Consider the following 17507-nt stretch of genomic DNA (forward strand, 5'->3'; position numbering starts at 1 on the left):
AAGGGGGAGTGGGGGGGGAGGGGGAGTGGGGGAAGGGGGAGTGGGGGAAGGGGGAGTGGGAGTGGGGGGGGGAGGGGGGGAAGGGGAGTGGGGGCAGAGGGGGATAGAAGGGGAGTGGGGGGGAGAGGGGGATAGAAGGGGAGTGGGGGGGAGAAGGGGAGTGGGGGGAGAAGGGGAGAGAAGGGGAGTGAGGGAGAGAAGGGGAGTGGGAAGGGGGAGGAAGGGGCAATGGGGGTGGTGGAAGCAAGAGGGGGGTGGGGGGAAGGGGACAGTGGGGAGGAGGAGGGGGTGGGGAGGTGGAGGGGGTGGGGAGGAGAGAGGGGGTGGGGAGGAGGGTAGAGTGGGGGTGGGGAGGAGGGCAGAGTGGGGGTGGGGAAGAGTGGGTAAATGGGGGTAGGGTAGGGGGGATGGAGTGAGTCAGTGGGGGATAAGGGGGATTGAATGCGGGGAGGATTGAGGTTGCTACACCAATACAGGAGAGGCATTGGGTCCAGGGGTCCAGTCACACCTTCTCCCCTTCCCTGTTCCCCCTCTATGAGGAATGGGCCCAACGGGTCCACTTGGTCTAGTATTTAATAAAACCATTTCAAGATCCCATGCAAACTTAAGTAAGGATATCCATCCTTCCCGGTGGTTGCCAACTTTAGTCAGAAGCATGTCTGAAGTTTTCTGTTATCACACTGAACAATTTATGAACTCCACTTACAAGAAGTTTCAAATATGTTTATGTATTAACCTTGGGGTGAACTTCCTAGTTAATGAAATAGGCAGTATCCATCATAATACCTGAATGCTCCTGCAGAGTTGGCAACCTCTACCTTCAGACAGAACAACAAAGATGGCCGCCGAGCTGGAGTCCGTGTTTCCTATTACGTATCCGGGTGATCTCCGCTTGCCGTCATTTTGGTTCCTGTGCGGTAGAGTGGACACTTCCTTTTATTTACAAGCTGGTGGGACGGTATCGGTGGGAATAAGATTCAAACCGGCTGTAGCCGATCAGAATAGACTTTCCGTTTCTGGAAGTGCTGGCGCGGGACGGGATAGTTGGATGCGAGAAGAGGCAGCGCGGGCGGCCGTTGGTCGCGAGCGGCCGTTGCTGAGGGCCCGGCCGTTGGTCGCGAGCGGCCGTTGCTGAGGGCCCGGCCGTTGGTCGCGAGCGGCCGTTGCTGAGGGCCCGGCCGTTGGTCGCGAGCGGCCGTTGCTGAGGGCCCGGCCGTTGGTCGCGGGCGGCGGAGGATGAGGCCGCGCGCCAGCGATGCTCGTGCCGCGTGAGATGGAGCCCAAGACGCCGCTGCAGCTCGTCATCCGCATCAAGGTGGCGAGCGGCGACCTAGACTGGAGCATCCCGCCCGGCTCCCAGCTCCTCTTCAGAGACGTGCTGGTAGGTGGGGGGAGAAGTTGACGGTTTGACCACTGGCTCCTGCTCTGGGGGAGGGGGGGGGGGGGGGGTGAACTTCTGGCTCCTACTGGGAAGTGGAGGACCACTGACTTCTGCTGGCCCCCAAGGGAGAGTTGTGAACTGCTGGCCCCTACTGGGGAATGGAGGACCACTGACCTCTGTTGGGGAATGTTGAACTGTTGGCCCATGATTGTGGGTAGTGGACGAAGTAAACTGCTGGTCCTTGATAGTGGGCGGTGAATCGCTGGCTCTTGAATGGGGGTGTGTGCGGCGAACTGTTGGCCTCTGATGGGGAGTGGAGGGCACTGCTTCCTGATGCGGGGAGTGTTGGACCTCTGGCTCCTGCTGTCGCCTGTTTTAACAATAGGTGCAGGAGGAGGCCATTCGGCCCTTCGAGCCAGCACCGCCATTCAATGTGATCATGGCTGATCATTCTCAATCAGTACCCCGTTCCTGCCTTATCCCCATACCCCCTGACTCCGCTATCCTTAAGAGCTCTATCCAGCTCTCTCTTGAATGCATTCAGAGAATTGGCCTCCACTGCCTTCTGAGGCAGAGAATTTCACAGATTTACCACTCTCTGACTGAAAAAGTTTTTCCTCATCTCCGTTCTAAATGGCCTACCCCTTATTCTTAAACTGTGGCCCCTTGTTCTGGACTCCCCCAACATTGGGAACATGTTTCCTGCCTCTAACGTGTCCAACCCCTTAATAATCTTATACGTTTCGATAAGATCTCCTCTCATCCTTCTAAATTCCAGTGTATACAAGCCTAGTCGCTCCAGTCTTTCAACGTTTGATAGTCCCGCCATTCCAGGAATTAACCTAGTAAATCTACGCTGCACGCCCTCAATAGGAAGAATATCCTTCCTCAAATTTGGAGACCAAAACTGTACACAGTACTCCAGGTGCGGTCTCACTAAGGCCCTGTACAACTGCAGAAGGACCTCTTTGCTCCTATGCTCAACTCCTCTTGTTATGAAGGCCAACATTCCATTGGCTTTCTTCACTGCCTGCTGTACCTACCTGCATGCTTCCTTTCAGTGACTGATGCACTAGGACACCCAGTTCTCGTTGTACGTCCCCTGTTCCTAACTTGACACCATTCAGATAATACTCTGCCTTCCTATTCTTACCACCAAAGTGGATAACCTCACACTTATCCACATTAAACTGCATCTGCCATGCATCCGCCCACTCGCACAACCTGTCCAAGTCACCCTGCAACCTCATAGCATCTTCCTCACAGTTCACACTACCACCCAGCTTTGGATCATCTGCAAATTTGCTAATGTTGGGGAGCGTTGAACCGCTCACCCATGATTGTGGGTGGTGCACCGCTGGTCCCTGATGGTTGGCAGTGAACTTTTGGCCCCGTTGAGGAATGGATTCACTGTTGACCCTTGTTGGGGGAGTGGAGGACCACTGGCCCCTGTTGGGGAGGGGTGAACTGTTGCCCCCTGATGGTGGGGGGAGTAGTAAACTGCTGGCCCTTGATGGTAGGCAGTGGATCGCTGGCCCCTGATGGGGAGTGGAGGACCCTGGGCCTCTGATGGTATGCCCTGGACCACAGGCCCTTGATGGGAAGTGGATGATCACTGGTCCTTGGTGGGAGGAGCAGTGAACTGCTGGCCCCTGATGGTCGTCAGTGAATTGTGGGCCCTTGATGGCGGGAGCTGCTGTTGGCTCCTGCTGGGGGGAGTGATGGACCCCTGGCCCTTGATGGGGAGTAGTGTACCATTGGCCCCTCATGGGGAGTGGAGGACTGCTGATGCTTGATGGTGAGCACTGGCCTACTGGCCTTTTTTATTAATACAGTATATCAAAAATAATTGATTCAATTACGATGCAAATAATATTTACAAACCAAATCTGTGGTACCACTATAATACAAAATCACCAATTTATCTATGACTAAAATTTCAAATAACTATAATATAATTCTTATTGATTCATACCACCCCCCCCCCCCCCCCCCCCTCAAAATCCCCCAGGGTGCCTGTGGACAGTGCGTAGACCCTCTCTAATACCACCCGGGAACGGACGTAACCCTGGAAAAGGGCAGGCAGCAGGCTCGGGCAGAACCCTCTTCCGCCTGGTGCCGTGACTCATAGATGACCAGTGTGGCCAGGCCTTGGAGCAACCCAACCAAGACATCTTCAGCTCTACCCTCTCCCCTATGCACAGGGTGTCCAAAGATAAGGATGGTAGGTGCGAAGTGCAGCCAGAAGGCCAGGAGCAGTCCCTTTAGATATTGGAACAGGGGCTGCAACCTCACACAATCCATGTAGAAGTTGCAGGTGGCTAGCGAGTGTGAGCCGGGAGAGCAAAAGGTTGCATGGGACTCCTTGGTGTCTTACCCTCCAGCCCAGGGAACGGAGGACCGCTGGCCCATGATGGGGAGAGGTGGACCGCTGGCCCCTGTTGAGTATTGGAGGACTGCTGGTCTATGATTTATTATTAATATGCTCTTATTTCTACATTAAGATTTATTTCCATTCCTCCCCATGGGTACAGCAGCTTTTTGCTGGAAGATTTTTTTAAATTTAACAATATGTTGATCATAAATCTTAAACATTAACACTGTCAGTTTATCCACCAGCTTGACCTCTTGAATAATAATAACAGCTGACTTTATTATGCTTTTTATGAAAATAATTTTGATATATGTTTTACAATATGTAATATTTCAATTTATTAAGTCAATGCTAAGTTTCAAAGCAATCCCACCAATCTCATTTCTCCATTTATTTCCCCCAAACTTTTTGTATCTCACATGCCTACCAACACCTGATCCTCCTAGGTATCACCTGGACAAGGGACTATTTACAGCAGCTAATTAACCTACAAACCAGCACATCTTTGTCATGTGAGAGGAAGTGGGGGCATCTGGGGGACACCCAAGCCGACACCATGAGCATGCAAACTCCACAACAACAGTACTCAATCTCTCGATTGAAACGGGGACCCTCACGTTGTGATACAACAATACACGCAGTTTAACTCGAGTGATTTAAAAAATCAAATTTGGACAATACCAATCAAAAATAATTTCCTTTTTTGGGTTCAAAACTAATTTGTTTTTCTAAATGCATAAATCCAGAAATAATGTATTACCACTTAAGGAAGAAACCAACTCACAGAATAGCTATTAAAATATAAATATTTTATTTAAAATAAAACGCTCTGAAAGTATTGGCTCTTTCAATAGTTTCAAGAATAATATTGGCTCCAGCAAAGCTGCTTTTATTGAAAATCTCAGGTGAAAATCCTCATTGAAAAGATATTCAGGTTAGGTAGCAATTCTTGGAGAGAGAAATCCTTTTACTGGTGTGGGGTTACAACCTGATAGCAAAAGCTCAATGGGACTAATTTATGATTGCCTTGGATCAAGTCGAACATCAGGATAGCTGACTCTGTTCCAAAAGTACACTGGCACCATCTCTCTCCGCTACATCGATGACTGCATCGGGGCTGCCTCCTGCACCCGTGCAGGATTAGTTGGCCCACCGAGACCACACCGACCAGTGATCCCCGCACATTAACACTACCCTACACACACTAGGGACAATTTTACATTTATACTAAGCCAATTAACATACAAACCTGTGCATCTTTGGAGTGTGGGAGGAAACCGAATATTTCAGTAAAAACCCACGCAGGTCACGGGGAGAACGCACAATCACCGTACAGACAAGTACACATAGTCAGGATCGAACCCGGGTCTCTGTCGCTGCTAGGCAGTAGCTCTCCCACTATGCCATCGTGCTGCTAACTTCCACCTTGCCCTCAAATTCACTTGGGCTATCCCTGACACATCGCCCTTTTTCATGATTTTTCTGTCAGGCAGACAGGGGACAGGCTATTGACTGACATCTACTACAATCCCACTAATTCCTACAGTTATATGGACTATATCCCCTCCCAGTTATGTTCTCGCTTTCCCCCTCGCCCCACCAACGGAACAAGGATAGAGTTTCCGTGGTCCTTGCATTTTACCCACCAACCTCCGCATACAACAACATAATTCTCTGGCATTTCCATCACCTTCAACGTGATATCATCACCGGTCACATCTTCCAATCTCCACCCCTTTCCACCTTCAACAGACACCGTTCCCTCCGCAAATCCTTGATTTACTCATCCTTGTGCACCTAAGCCACCCCCTCTACGGTTACATTCCCCTACACCTCCTCCCTCGTATTCATCCAGTCCTTCTAGGTGTAAGTGGTTCACATACACATCCTCTAACCTCATCTACTGCATCCAGTGTTCCCGAAGTGGCCTTCTTAACATCAGCAAAGTCAAGTGTAGACTTGGCAACTGAACATTTGCACTCGGTCCGCAAAGACCTACTGCATCTCCTGGTTGCTAACCATTTTAACTCTCCTTCCCATTCCCATATTAATCTTTCTGTTCTGGGACTTGTCCATTACCAAAGGTCACATGCAAACTGGAGAAACAGCACCTCGTATTCTGCTTGTGTAGCTTACAACCCAATGGTATGAAAATTGAATTCTCCAATTTTAACTACCCTACAGACCTCCCCCCTTTACCTCACCCACTTTCCTTCCTTGTGCCCCAACTGGACCAGCACCCATTTCTGCTCTCTCCCTCACGACCACAGGAAGTATAGGGACAGATGTTGCACCTTGCAGGAGAAGGTACCTGGAGAGGGGATGGTTTGGATGGGAAGGGTTGAGCTAACCAGGGAGTTGCGGAGGGAACGGTCTCTGCAGAAGGCGAAAAAGGGTGGAGATGGGAAGGTGTGATTCGTGGGATCCCGTTGGAGGTGGCGAAAATGGTGCATTATGTGTTGTATTTGACGGCTGATGGGGTGAAAGGTAAGGACTAGGGGGACTCTGTCCCTGTTGCGACTTGGGGGAAGATGTCACCTGACCTGCTGAATTACTCCAGCAGTTTCTTTTTTTATTCCAATATACTCCTGATTCTACAAATGTCTGAAGCTCTATCAATGTATTATAAACTTTGTAATTGCATCATCTTGCTGAACTACGTAGGATGCACCTCTTAAGTAAAGAGTGGTGTATCTATCGTTTGCTGATATTTTTGATCATCATTAACATATTGACAATCGTTTATTCCCAAAAGCCCCAATCTTTCTTTAAATTATTTTTGTTCTTATTAATATTTGGGAAATTATTTTGCTCCTTTTGACTTTTTTTCTAAATGTGTCCTATTCTTTCTTACCTGTTTTAATTTCTCATTTACCAATGTTCATTAATCTTCAGCATTCTAGCTCTTATCATATGCTTCAATTTTAATTATGTGGCAGTTTTTATTTATCCTCAATTTAGTAAAAAAATTCTATCCTACATTTTTGAGTTTGCTGCACATCTTCCTGGAATTCTCCCTGATCCAATCTCTGTTTCGTTTTCTAAACAAATGTTATTTATTTATTAAAATGCATTGCAGTTGAGTATGTGACCGCCCCCAATAGACATATGCTTGGAGGGACATAGAGATTGTTTTGATAATTTAGCTGACGAGATGTTGTCAGTGTCATTGGATAAAACGTTAGTTTAGTTTAGATATACAGCATGGAAACAGATCCTTTGGCACACCGAGTCCACACCAACATTCAGCACCTGTTCACACTAATTCTATGTTATTCCACTTTCTCGTCCACTCCTTAGGGGCAATTTGACATAAGTTAATTAATCAACAAGCCTACACATTTTTGGGATTTGGGAGGAAACCCACATGGTCGCAGAGAGAATATGCCAACTCCACACAAACAGCACCTGAAGTCAGGATCGATCTAGCTCTCTGGTGCTGTGAGACAGCATCTCTGCCAGCTGTGCCACTGTTAGAATGAGATTGTTTGCATTGCATTATAGCTATAGATTGGAATTTATCCCCTTTGTGGAATGTGGGATTAAGTTTGTGATTCTTGTGACTCATCTGCAGTCTCTCAGGAACAGTTACAACATTTGTGAGGTATTTGGACAAACGCATGGAGGGATTAGTATAGATAGGCATGATGCCATAGGCTGAAGTACTTTTAGCCTTGATTACCTACATAGTCACTATCTTATTTGTGAATAGGCAATTTTTAATTTTGCTGCAGAGTGACAGCTATAATTTTATTATATTTCGATAATTCCACAGCTGGAGAAATGGGATGGATATGAAGAATCTTTCTGATCCTTTTAAGAGTTTAAACAAGTTCCATTTAGAATCTAGCGATTCAGACTTAAGTATTTATTTGATCAATATGAACATGCAAGGAAAAATCTCTGATTGGAGTCATTTGGATTCTTAGGAGACAATAATATTTTTTACACATAATATACAGAAACAAAGAATTATCGACAATTAAGTGGTGGTGGTGTTTCCACACGAGTATTACTTGTGGATGGATGTCCACCTTATCTATCCCACTCGTGCTTGGTGACCATCCACACTTAAGTTCTTCTAACTGATGGTTCACTATCAGTTTTCCTACTACAGTATCTGTGAATTCTTCAGGTAATACTCAATTCATCCTTAAGTCATCTCTAGCTCTGGTTCTTAAGGTTCTAATGGAGTGGGCATGCCAAGACTGATGAACTGCTGAATCTCTTGTTTTTGTCAAGTATGTCATCATACTTTTGGATAGCTTACATTCAAAGTGCTTTAATAGTATACATTTTAGCCTGCAGCTTATACAGTTCGTGATCTTACACTCTCAGATAAGACTAGCCAGACTCAACCAACATTGAATAACAAAATTGGAATCTGGCAGTTAAGTTTAGTGTGTTTCCAAAGTCTACCATCCTACTTAACTATACCTGAGAATTAAACCCAACACTAACACATGCCTCTGAACTCCAGTGTCATTCTGATGAATGTGTGTGCAATGTATGTACTTTAAGGCCAGTATAGCTCACCTGGAATGTGATCCCCAAGACTAAACACAGTACTCGACTGAGGTTTTAGTTTTAGAGATACAGCAGGAAACGGGCTCTACCACTGTGCCATACGCTGTAGAGATCCCTGCAATGAAGCGTAATTTCCTCACATTTGTATTGTGATAAAAGCCAATATTCCATTAGCTTTTTAATTGCTTTTTGTACCTGGTCTGCTGGCTTTTAACGATTTGTGTATTTGGTTTCCAAAATGTCTCTGCTCTCTTGCAGTTCTAAGTTTCTCATCATTAAGAAGATGTGTTTTATCTTTCCTGGTTCAAGATAGATAAACACATGGTCGAGCATACTGAATTGATCGCCATATATTTAATGAATGGGAAAAACTAGTTATTTGTAAAACCTCCTGCTCTTATTTGCATTAGCAACTGTTTCTCTTTACATTATCAACTGGAAATGGGAAAATATGATCAACTGAGGCTTCATCAAAAGCATTATTTAAAAAAATGAAGATCCAGAGAACACATTAGTCCATCCCAAACTCCTTCCCATTGTGTCCAGTCTGTTTTCCCTTTCTTCTCGTCAATTTCCAATGAATCAAAAGATGACTTTTCTCGTAATCTCGGTGTAGTAATCTTAAATCTCTTTTGGTGAGCTACAGCTGGTCAAGCAGCTGCCTCAGCGCCAGGGACCTGGGTTCAATCCTGACCTTGGGTACATGTCTGTGTGATGTTTACACATTCTCCCCTTGATCGTGTGGGTTTCCTCTGGGTGCTCTAGTTTCTTCCTACATCCCAAAGACCTGCATGTTTGCAGGCTAATTGGCCTCTGCGAATTTCTCCTAAAGTGAAGGGAGTGAATGAGAAAGTGGGATAACATAGAGCAAGTGTGAATGGGTGATCGATGGAGTGGACTTGGTGGACTGAAGGGACTGTTTTCATGATGTATCTCTCAACTAAACTAAATGTTAGCGACCTGTTTATATCCCATCGCAGAAGCTGTGAAATTTGGGTAACATATCAACTAGTCTGAGTAATCACTACAAAAAGTATTCAATTGTAATAAAACCCCATTTAGATCAATAATACCCTTTCGAGAAGGAAATCTATCCTTAATCTGTCTTGCCTATATGTAACTAGACTCAACACGTAATTATGATACACAATCATAAACAAGCAAATCAAGAGAACTACTTTATTTTTAGTCTGAAGAAGTGTCTCAACTGGAAACGTCACCATTCCTTCTCTTCACAGATGCTGCCTGGCCCGCTGAGTTACTCCAGCATTTTGTGTCTATCTTTGGTTTAAACCAGTATCTGTGCAGTTCTTTCCTACATACTTGTGTTCGATGGGAAAGCGGCGAGAATTGTCTTGAGCGGATAGCCAACGTCAAGCAAAAATTGGGACTATGGAAACAGCGATTCCTCTCAAAAACCAGGAAAAATGTGTTCATCAGGTGTGAGATGTTCTTGGGGCTGCTGTGCTTGGTCTGTCCCCTGCTCCTCTGTCTTGATGATCACCTGAGCCTTCTTCCTGGTCACGACGCACTTTGACAGACAATGGAGGTAAAAACGTGCCAAAATGTTGCCCTCATGCTGATGGCTACCTTCATGTGTGGCTGCATGAGACTGTGTGTTGAGCCAAGCACGTGGATATCAAGTGTCATTACCTGTCCCTGGTTTTACAAAGGATTGCCTTTCAACTCTGCCTTGCAATGTGCCAGTCAGCTGAACACTGCAGCACCACCTCTACACTGGAAAAGTTCTTCCAGACCAACACATTCAATTACAAGTCTAATTGGCAGTGGCCAGCACAGAAAATCTCCAGGACAAGGATTAAGTAGATCCTGTGGTGTGTTTCCCTCAGCAGAATGCCCAGCTTGTCTGGCAAAATGCCTCATCGCCAGAACTCACCAACGAGCACCAAAATGCTGCCTGACCCGCTGAGTTACTCCAGCATTTTGTGATACCTTCGATTTGTACCAGCATGTGCAGTTATTTTCCTATACACCAAGCACCAAAATGTCACTTGGCTAGTGGTAAGATGAGCCCTCGCAGTCAGATCCTTCCTGTACCGTCGGAATCTTACTACTGATGCAGCCATCCCAAGAGTAGCATGCCACAGAGAGATGATTGCCTGCTTCTTTGCAGAGTGTGGATTTGTGAAGAGGGTCTGAAGAATGATGCAAATTTTCATGTTGTGCTTCATCCCGAACAGCCCCGTAACACTGACTTACGAGCTGTTCGCAAAGACATTTCGGAGACGAACATCAAGTGTTGCTGGAAGATCGTCTGGAAGATGCTCTTTGATCTGCCCAAAACCTGTTGGTCTCCCAGCACAGTGGGATGTCCATCAGGGAATGTTGTGGACAGACCCATTCCAAACTGCATGAGTATATGAAGAAGTATGCACTGAAGTTTGGTACAGTCAATGCCAAGGCTCTGTGAAGGAGGACCACCATTTAGGGTCGTTGCACTGCTGAACATTGAGGGGCAGAGTCTGGTGGGAACTCCCCACAAACAAGGGAAGGGATATCACCCCAGAGGCGTCACATGAGTGACAAGGTTATTTTGTCTAAAGATAGCTGTTAACACTACTGAATATGACACTACTAAATGTATAGACAATGAGAATGTTTGAAAATGGGGTTTTTTGCACAGTTTTAATTTTGTATGCATTTAAAATTCTGAATGAAACTTACTTTTGGATTAAAAACATTATTATTTTGTGTGTGTGTGAGAAAGAGCAAGCACTGCATGCACACGCATACGCACACTTTGTTTTTTGATCTATATTTTTGATTACTTGTGTAAAAACAGTACAAAGCAGAACCTTCTCATTGCTGGTGAAGGCAGAGTCTAGTTAGAAGATTGGTTTGGTAATCTGCACTTTCTTCAAATGAGGATATTGAGAAAAATATTCTGGGAGGGCATTTCTACAGCATAATTGAATAGTATGTTATGTCTATTGGCTTTTAAGATTTTATGTTTTACATAAAGATTGTAACTTTGGGATGCATTGCTATCTTTTTGTGTGTCACCCTGGTAAATTGTATGCTCCACCAAGTTAGCAGTATGTTGATATTCTGGTTTTCGGTGTTATTGGAGTCCTGAGGCTTGATTCTGCCGGGTGCTCAGCTGTTGTCCAATGTGTCAACAAATGGAATTAAACCAGAATGAGATATAACATCTTAGGGCAGCTGAGCCCCGATGGGGGAAAAGCCCCAGAACTGTAATGATAAACCATTATGCAGCAGTCACTGTCAAAATTTTAATAATTTTCTTGTATTATTTATCTTTGTTGAGATTTAAATCAATGGTAAAAGGGAGGAGGAAATAAAAGAGAATGGCTTTGTTTTTATTTGGTGATCATATTGTATAGGTTAAACAGTGTTGACATTGTTCAGAAGAACTAAAAAGTTCTTCAATTAGTTTAAAATTATGTGTCATAATTTGCAGCATAACTTGCTCAAAAGTATTGTCTTTGAGAGAGAGGCCAAAGAAATATTTTTAATATGGGAAAACTGACTAATATTGGATTATATGTTTACTTGCTGCAAGTGTGGACTTGAAGCTTTCAGAAGTTCAGAAGCTGACTGTCATGAACTCTGTTTATTGCTCTCTGTTTTTGAAAAGTGTCAATACCAAATTTCGATGGTTGGTATGGTTTCGGTGGGCCAAAGAGCCTGTTTCTATGTTGTACCTTTCAATCAAAAAGATGCTAATGAAGAATGTTATGTTCCAGAAGGCAATGCTGAAACCTACGTGCAATTATGTCAATGTTTCCCTCTGGTTTCTTGTAGATTGATTACTTTTATTCCTTGTTTTTAGGATGTTATTGGTCAAGTGTTACCAGACACAACGACAACAGCATTTGAGTGTAAGTAATTTTTTTTCTTCCAATTAACAGAGATCTATTTGTTAAGATAGACATTTTAAACTTAATATTGTATTAACCATGCATTTCATCTGCTTAAAATGAATATTAATTAGGAGAAATGTACATACATGGATGTTTTATTATCTAGAACTATTAATATTTGGCTTGGCCTGTAGTCAACTGTTGATTGGTACAGTAAATTATTTAAATGCTAATTTGAAAGTTTTGAGGATTGGAGAGCTTCTGCATTTTCCTGCATCTGGTGATTATCAAATTCACTATTTGGAGAAAACTTTAAGTCTAAATCTGGACTTGTTTGAATTATTGCACCTGATGTGAGACAGGCAAGACAGGAGAAGCTTGAATATTTAAATAAATGCAAACCTCTATCTTTATTCAAATACTATCTTGATAGAAAAGTCGATTGTAACACCCTATTTATCCCGTAACATGCTTTTTTGTCACAGATTTATGATTTTTTCTCATGGTTGCTGCTTTGCTATCTACTAAATGCATGCTTCAACTAAGCTCATGAGGAGAACTTCAATGAAATTTAACAACCTTTTTTGAAATATTTTTTAAATGAAGTTAAAATACATAAATCTTGGAAAATACTGGAAAACAATTAAATCCATTTAAATTAATTTAATTAAATTAATTTGTAAATTATGTAATCACCATTCTGCTTTGATTAAGTGGACAGACCTTTATCAGACTCTGCACAGAATGGTGCCTAATTCCCTTTCAGAACAGCTGAGTAACTACAGGAAGTTCACTCTACTATTTACCACCACATCAGAGTGTGCTTAGATTAATAATAAAGTTCGAACCTCCTCATGGTTACAAATGTAAATGCTGCAATCTGCATAAAATTGCTTTGGTTTGGACTGAAATTTCAGGCCTTTTTTCTTGGAACAGCAACTTCTTCCTTCGTTTAGGTGACTGTTTTACCGAATACTTGCGCCTGTTTTGCCAGAGCTTGCTGGATCCCCTAGTTGCTAATCTTTTTCATTCCCCTTCTCATTCCCATGCCTACCTGTCCCAGGCTTCCTCCTTTGCATAGTGAGGCTACATCCAAACTGGAAGAATAACACCTCGTATTCCCTTTGGATAGCTCACAACCCAACAGTATGACTTGTAACATTGACTTCCAATTTTTAGTTAACTAACCAACAAACAATTCCGCCCCCCCCCCCCTTCTTATTCTCCACTGTCCTTTTCCCCCATCCCTTTTCACCTCTACCTCAATCCATTTATCTGGCTTCACATTGCACTCCTCTTCTCTCCTTATGTCACAGCTTTTTGTCTTCTTTTCATCTCTGGCTTTTATCCACCCATCTGCCAAACAAAAGAACCCTCTCACTGATATCACTTGCCAGGCTTTGTCCCACCCATACATCTTTTTCTGCTTAGTGGGAAAGTCTAGGATCAGAGGTCAGAGCCTCAGAATTAAAGGACATTCCTTTAGGAAGGAGATGAGGGGGGATTTCTTTAGTTATAGGGTGGTGAATCTGTGGAATTCTTCGCCACAGAAGGTTGTGGAGGCCGTCAATTGATATTTTTAAGGCAGAGATTCTTGATTAGTACAGATTTCAGGGGTTATTGGGATAAGGCAGGAGAGATAGATCAGCCATGATTGAATGGTGGAGTCGACTTGATGGGCCAAATTGCCTAATTCTGCTCCTATCACTTATGAACTTTTTTCACAGGATGCAAATATCAAACACTGGAAAGCAAAGCTTTAAGATGAGAGGGGCAAAGTTTAACAGAGATGTGGGAGGAAAGTTTATTACACAGTGGCGAGTGCTGGAACACAGTGCTGGGGGTGGTGGTTGATGCAGATACATTAATGCAATTTAAGAGATGTTTGCATAGGCATATGGATATGCAGGGAATGGAGGAACATCGATTATATGCAAGCAGATAAGAGTGGGTCTTGGCTTCATGTTCGGCAAAGACATTGTGGGCCGGTGGCCTGTTCTTGTGATGTACTGTTCTATGTGTATAAGAAGTATAATGTACTGTTCTATGTTCTGTGTTCTAATAATTGCAAGGGATTTTAATCTTTTTTGTAAGATGACCTGGAAGGATACTCCAGAGAATGAATTCAGGACTAATTTTTGGATCGATAGGTTATTGAACCAACTTGAAAGCAGGTTATTTTGGACCATAGTCAATGATGTGGGGTTGATTAGAACTCTATCAATCTTTAAGAGAGCTTTCAGAATGGTAGGATTTAGTTGGGCAAAGTGCAGGGGTATCCACCTACAGAAACAATGTTGCATTAGATTTCTAATGGAAGCAGCATCAACATTGACTGCATGGAGCAGGTAAGCTGGGAGGAAGTAAATTAAGTATTGGGCAGTTTATACTTTTTGTGAGGCCTCAGTTGAATTGTTCAGTGTCAATTGTTAAAATATATTCTTGCATGTACTGAAATGCTTTTTGTTAGATTGTTATTAACATTTGCTGCCATTTAATGTTAACTAGTAAAGGGTGAACCCGTTGGGCCCAAACCTCGTTGAGTTCCCATTGTGTCTGGGAAAATTGCGTTTTTTCTTTAAAATAAATGGCTTTTTTTTAATAGAATAAATTCTCAATGAAAATCAGGTTTAAAAAAAAAAAAATCTCAATGAAAATCTCGTCTTTTCTTTAAAATAAATGGCATTTTTTTTAGAAATAAAATAAATCAATGAAAATCACATGAAAATTGTGTTTTTTCTTTGAAATAAATGGGGTTTAAAAAAAATAATAATAAGTATTATCTTTAACGTGTTGGCTTTTTATCGTGAAAATTCTTTCTTGGAGATCCTCAAGATTGTCCCCTCATTCAGCAGCAGCGGCAGCTCGACTGTGACGGCCGTTGCTTTGAGCGTGAAGAAGACCTGGCGGACAACCAGCGTGCTTTGAGCGGGAAGAGCTGGCGACCAATCAGAGCGGCAGCTACGCTCCACCCACATGGGACCCGGACCAATCGGGCGTCGAGCGGGAGGTCGGAGCTAATCAATCGACCCTGCTTAGGAAAATCGCATTTTTTATTTAAAATAAATTGCATTTGTAAAAAGAAATCTCAATGAAAATCGCATCTTTTCTTTAAAATAAATGGTGTTTTTTTTTAAGATAAAATAAATCTCAATGAAAATCGTGTTTTTTCTTTAAAATAGATGCCTTTTTTAAGAAATAAAATAAATCTCAATGAAAATTGTGTTTTTTCTTTAAAATAAATACCTTTTTTTGCATTGGTCTAGCACTCTCCCCTCCCCCACTCCCTTGTATTTTGGGAACAACAGGCAAATATAAATATACAAACATACAAGATGAGAGATTTAGATATATAGATCAGTGGATCCGTTGGGTCCAAACCTGCATTGGTGCAGCATCCTCCCCCCTCCCCTTCATGCAGAATATAGTGTTACAATCTTATAGCATTGCAATTACAGAGGAAAAAGTCCATTGTCTTCAATAAAGTAGGTTGGTAGATTGGGATTATACCCTAGCTTTTGGGAGGACTATTCAGTCAACTGATAACAGCAAGAAAGAAACTATTATTGAATCTGGTGGTCCGTGCTTTCAAGGTTTTGTATCTTCTGCCTGACAACAGAAGAGAGAAGTGGAGATGACCGATGTGAAATTAGTCCTTGATATTGTTGGCTGCTTTCACGACGCAACGTGGTGTAGTTGGAGTTGATGGTGGGGAAGTGGGTTTGTGTGAGGGACTGGACTACACCCACAACTCCCTGCAATTTCTTGCAGTCTTAGGCAACGCTGTCGCCAAACCAAACTGTGATGCATCCCATTAGTATGATTTCATCTCTTGGTAAGAGTGCATGGAAACATGCCAGACTTTCTTTGTTTTCTGAGGAAGTAAAGGTGTGTGTTGTTGGTTGAAGGTTCAATATAGTTGGTCCAGGTCAAATTGTTGGTGTTATTTACACCCAGGACATTGAAGCTTTTGACCAATGTCAATAAGAGGAAGGAGTTGATTTATAGCGAGTAAACTGTAGTAAAGGCCTGAGAACACATATTTGCAGGGTACCGGTTTTGAGAATTATTGTGGAGAATGCTTTGCCACCTCTCCTCATTGATTGTGAATTATGAGTCAGGAAGTGAAGGATCCATAAGGCCCTTAGACATCGGAGCAGATTTAGGCCATTCGGTCCATCGTCTTCTCTGCCAATCGATCATGACTGATCTAATTTTCCATCTCAACTCTATTCTCCTGCCTTCTACCCATAAACGCATAACTTCTCCCACATTTCACGCCCTTGCTAATCAAGCTCCCATCTACCTCCGCTTTAATTACCCCCAACGACTTGGCCTCTCCAGACATCAGTGGCAATGAATTCCACAGATTCACCACCCTCTCGCTAAAGACATTCATCTTCATCTCCATTCTAAAGGTACGTCCTTTTATTCTGAGGCTGTGCCCTCTGGTCCTTCACACTCCTACTAGTGGAACCATCCTCTCCACATCCTCTCTATCTCTCCACATTCACTTGATCCAGTGACCCGATGGGGCACTGACTTCTAAGTTCAGGTGTTTGGTTGGGATTATAAAATGAAGGGGGAGCAAGAGTCAATAAATAAGAACATGGATATCCTTATTATCTTGCTGTGTCAGCGATGAATGTAGAACCAGGGTGATGGTGTGTGCCATGAAACTTGTGACAGTTGGCAAACTGCGACATGAAAAACTGCAGTTTGCAATTGCAGAAACTATACTGGAATGTTAAATGCTGCTGGAATAATGTTAAAGCTATAGTCATGCTCTAATGATTTGAAGTTTGCGTTGTCACCTGAACCCTTAAATGTTTTCACGTTTTAGTGATGTCAGTTTCGGTATTTGTGCGATGCTAAATTCATCTGACATATCTTAATAAATAAAATTAATTCATTCTATGCATTACCTTGTGTTAATCTGGTGCTTGTCATAAATAATTGTTTAATATTTTACATCACTTTATCAAACTGGGTAAAGGTTATAACTGAGATGAGAAGGCAGTATTAAAATTCATGATAGTTTAATCGGGTAACATACAGATGTTGCTTTACTTCCAGACATTAATATGTATATCAGATTGTAGAATAAAAATTCAATATGTGGTTAAGTCAGAATTTATACCAATTGTATTTTACAGGCCTGGTATTTTACAGTTGCTGTTCATAGTGAAATGAATGTTCATCTTTTTCAGATCACTGACACCTTAATTCCATAAATCAAATACTAGAGGGCATAACTTTAAGCTGAGAGGGCTAAAGTTTAAAGGAGATGTGTAGGGCAAGTTATTTTACACACAAGGTGGTGAGTCCCTAGAACGTTCTGCAAGGGTGGTAGTCAAGGCAGATACAACGGTGGCATTTA

General features: G+C 43.0%; 1 protein-coding gene across 2 annotated transcripts in view; it reads left to right on the forward strand.

Annotated features, from left to right (window-relative positions):
- The first annotated feature begins 855 nt into the window (after nt 1–855).
- The window catches only part of map2k5 (mitogen-activated protein kinase kinase 5), a 239605-nt gene continuing 222953 nt past the window's right edge, over nt 856–17507 (forward strand). For both annotated transcript variants that reach the window (XM_078427570.1, XM_078427571.1), the window contains exons 1-2: nt 856–1381; nt 12097–12145. In XM_078427570.1, the coding sequence (XP_078283696.1) occupies nt 1256–1381; nt 12097–12145 (175 nt within the window). In that variant the 5' untranslated portion in view covers nt 856–1255. The remainder of the gene's footprint in view (nt 1382–12096; nt 12146–17507) is intronic.

Source organism: Rhinoraja longicauda, chromosome 33 (assembly GCF_053455715.1).
Source record: "Rhinoraja longicauda isolate Sanriku21f chromosome 33, sRhiLon1.1, whole genome shotgun sequence".
NCBI lineage: Eukaryota > Metazoa > Chordata > Chondrichthyes > Rajiformes > Arhynchobatidae > Rhinoraja > Rhinoraja longicauda.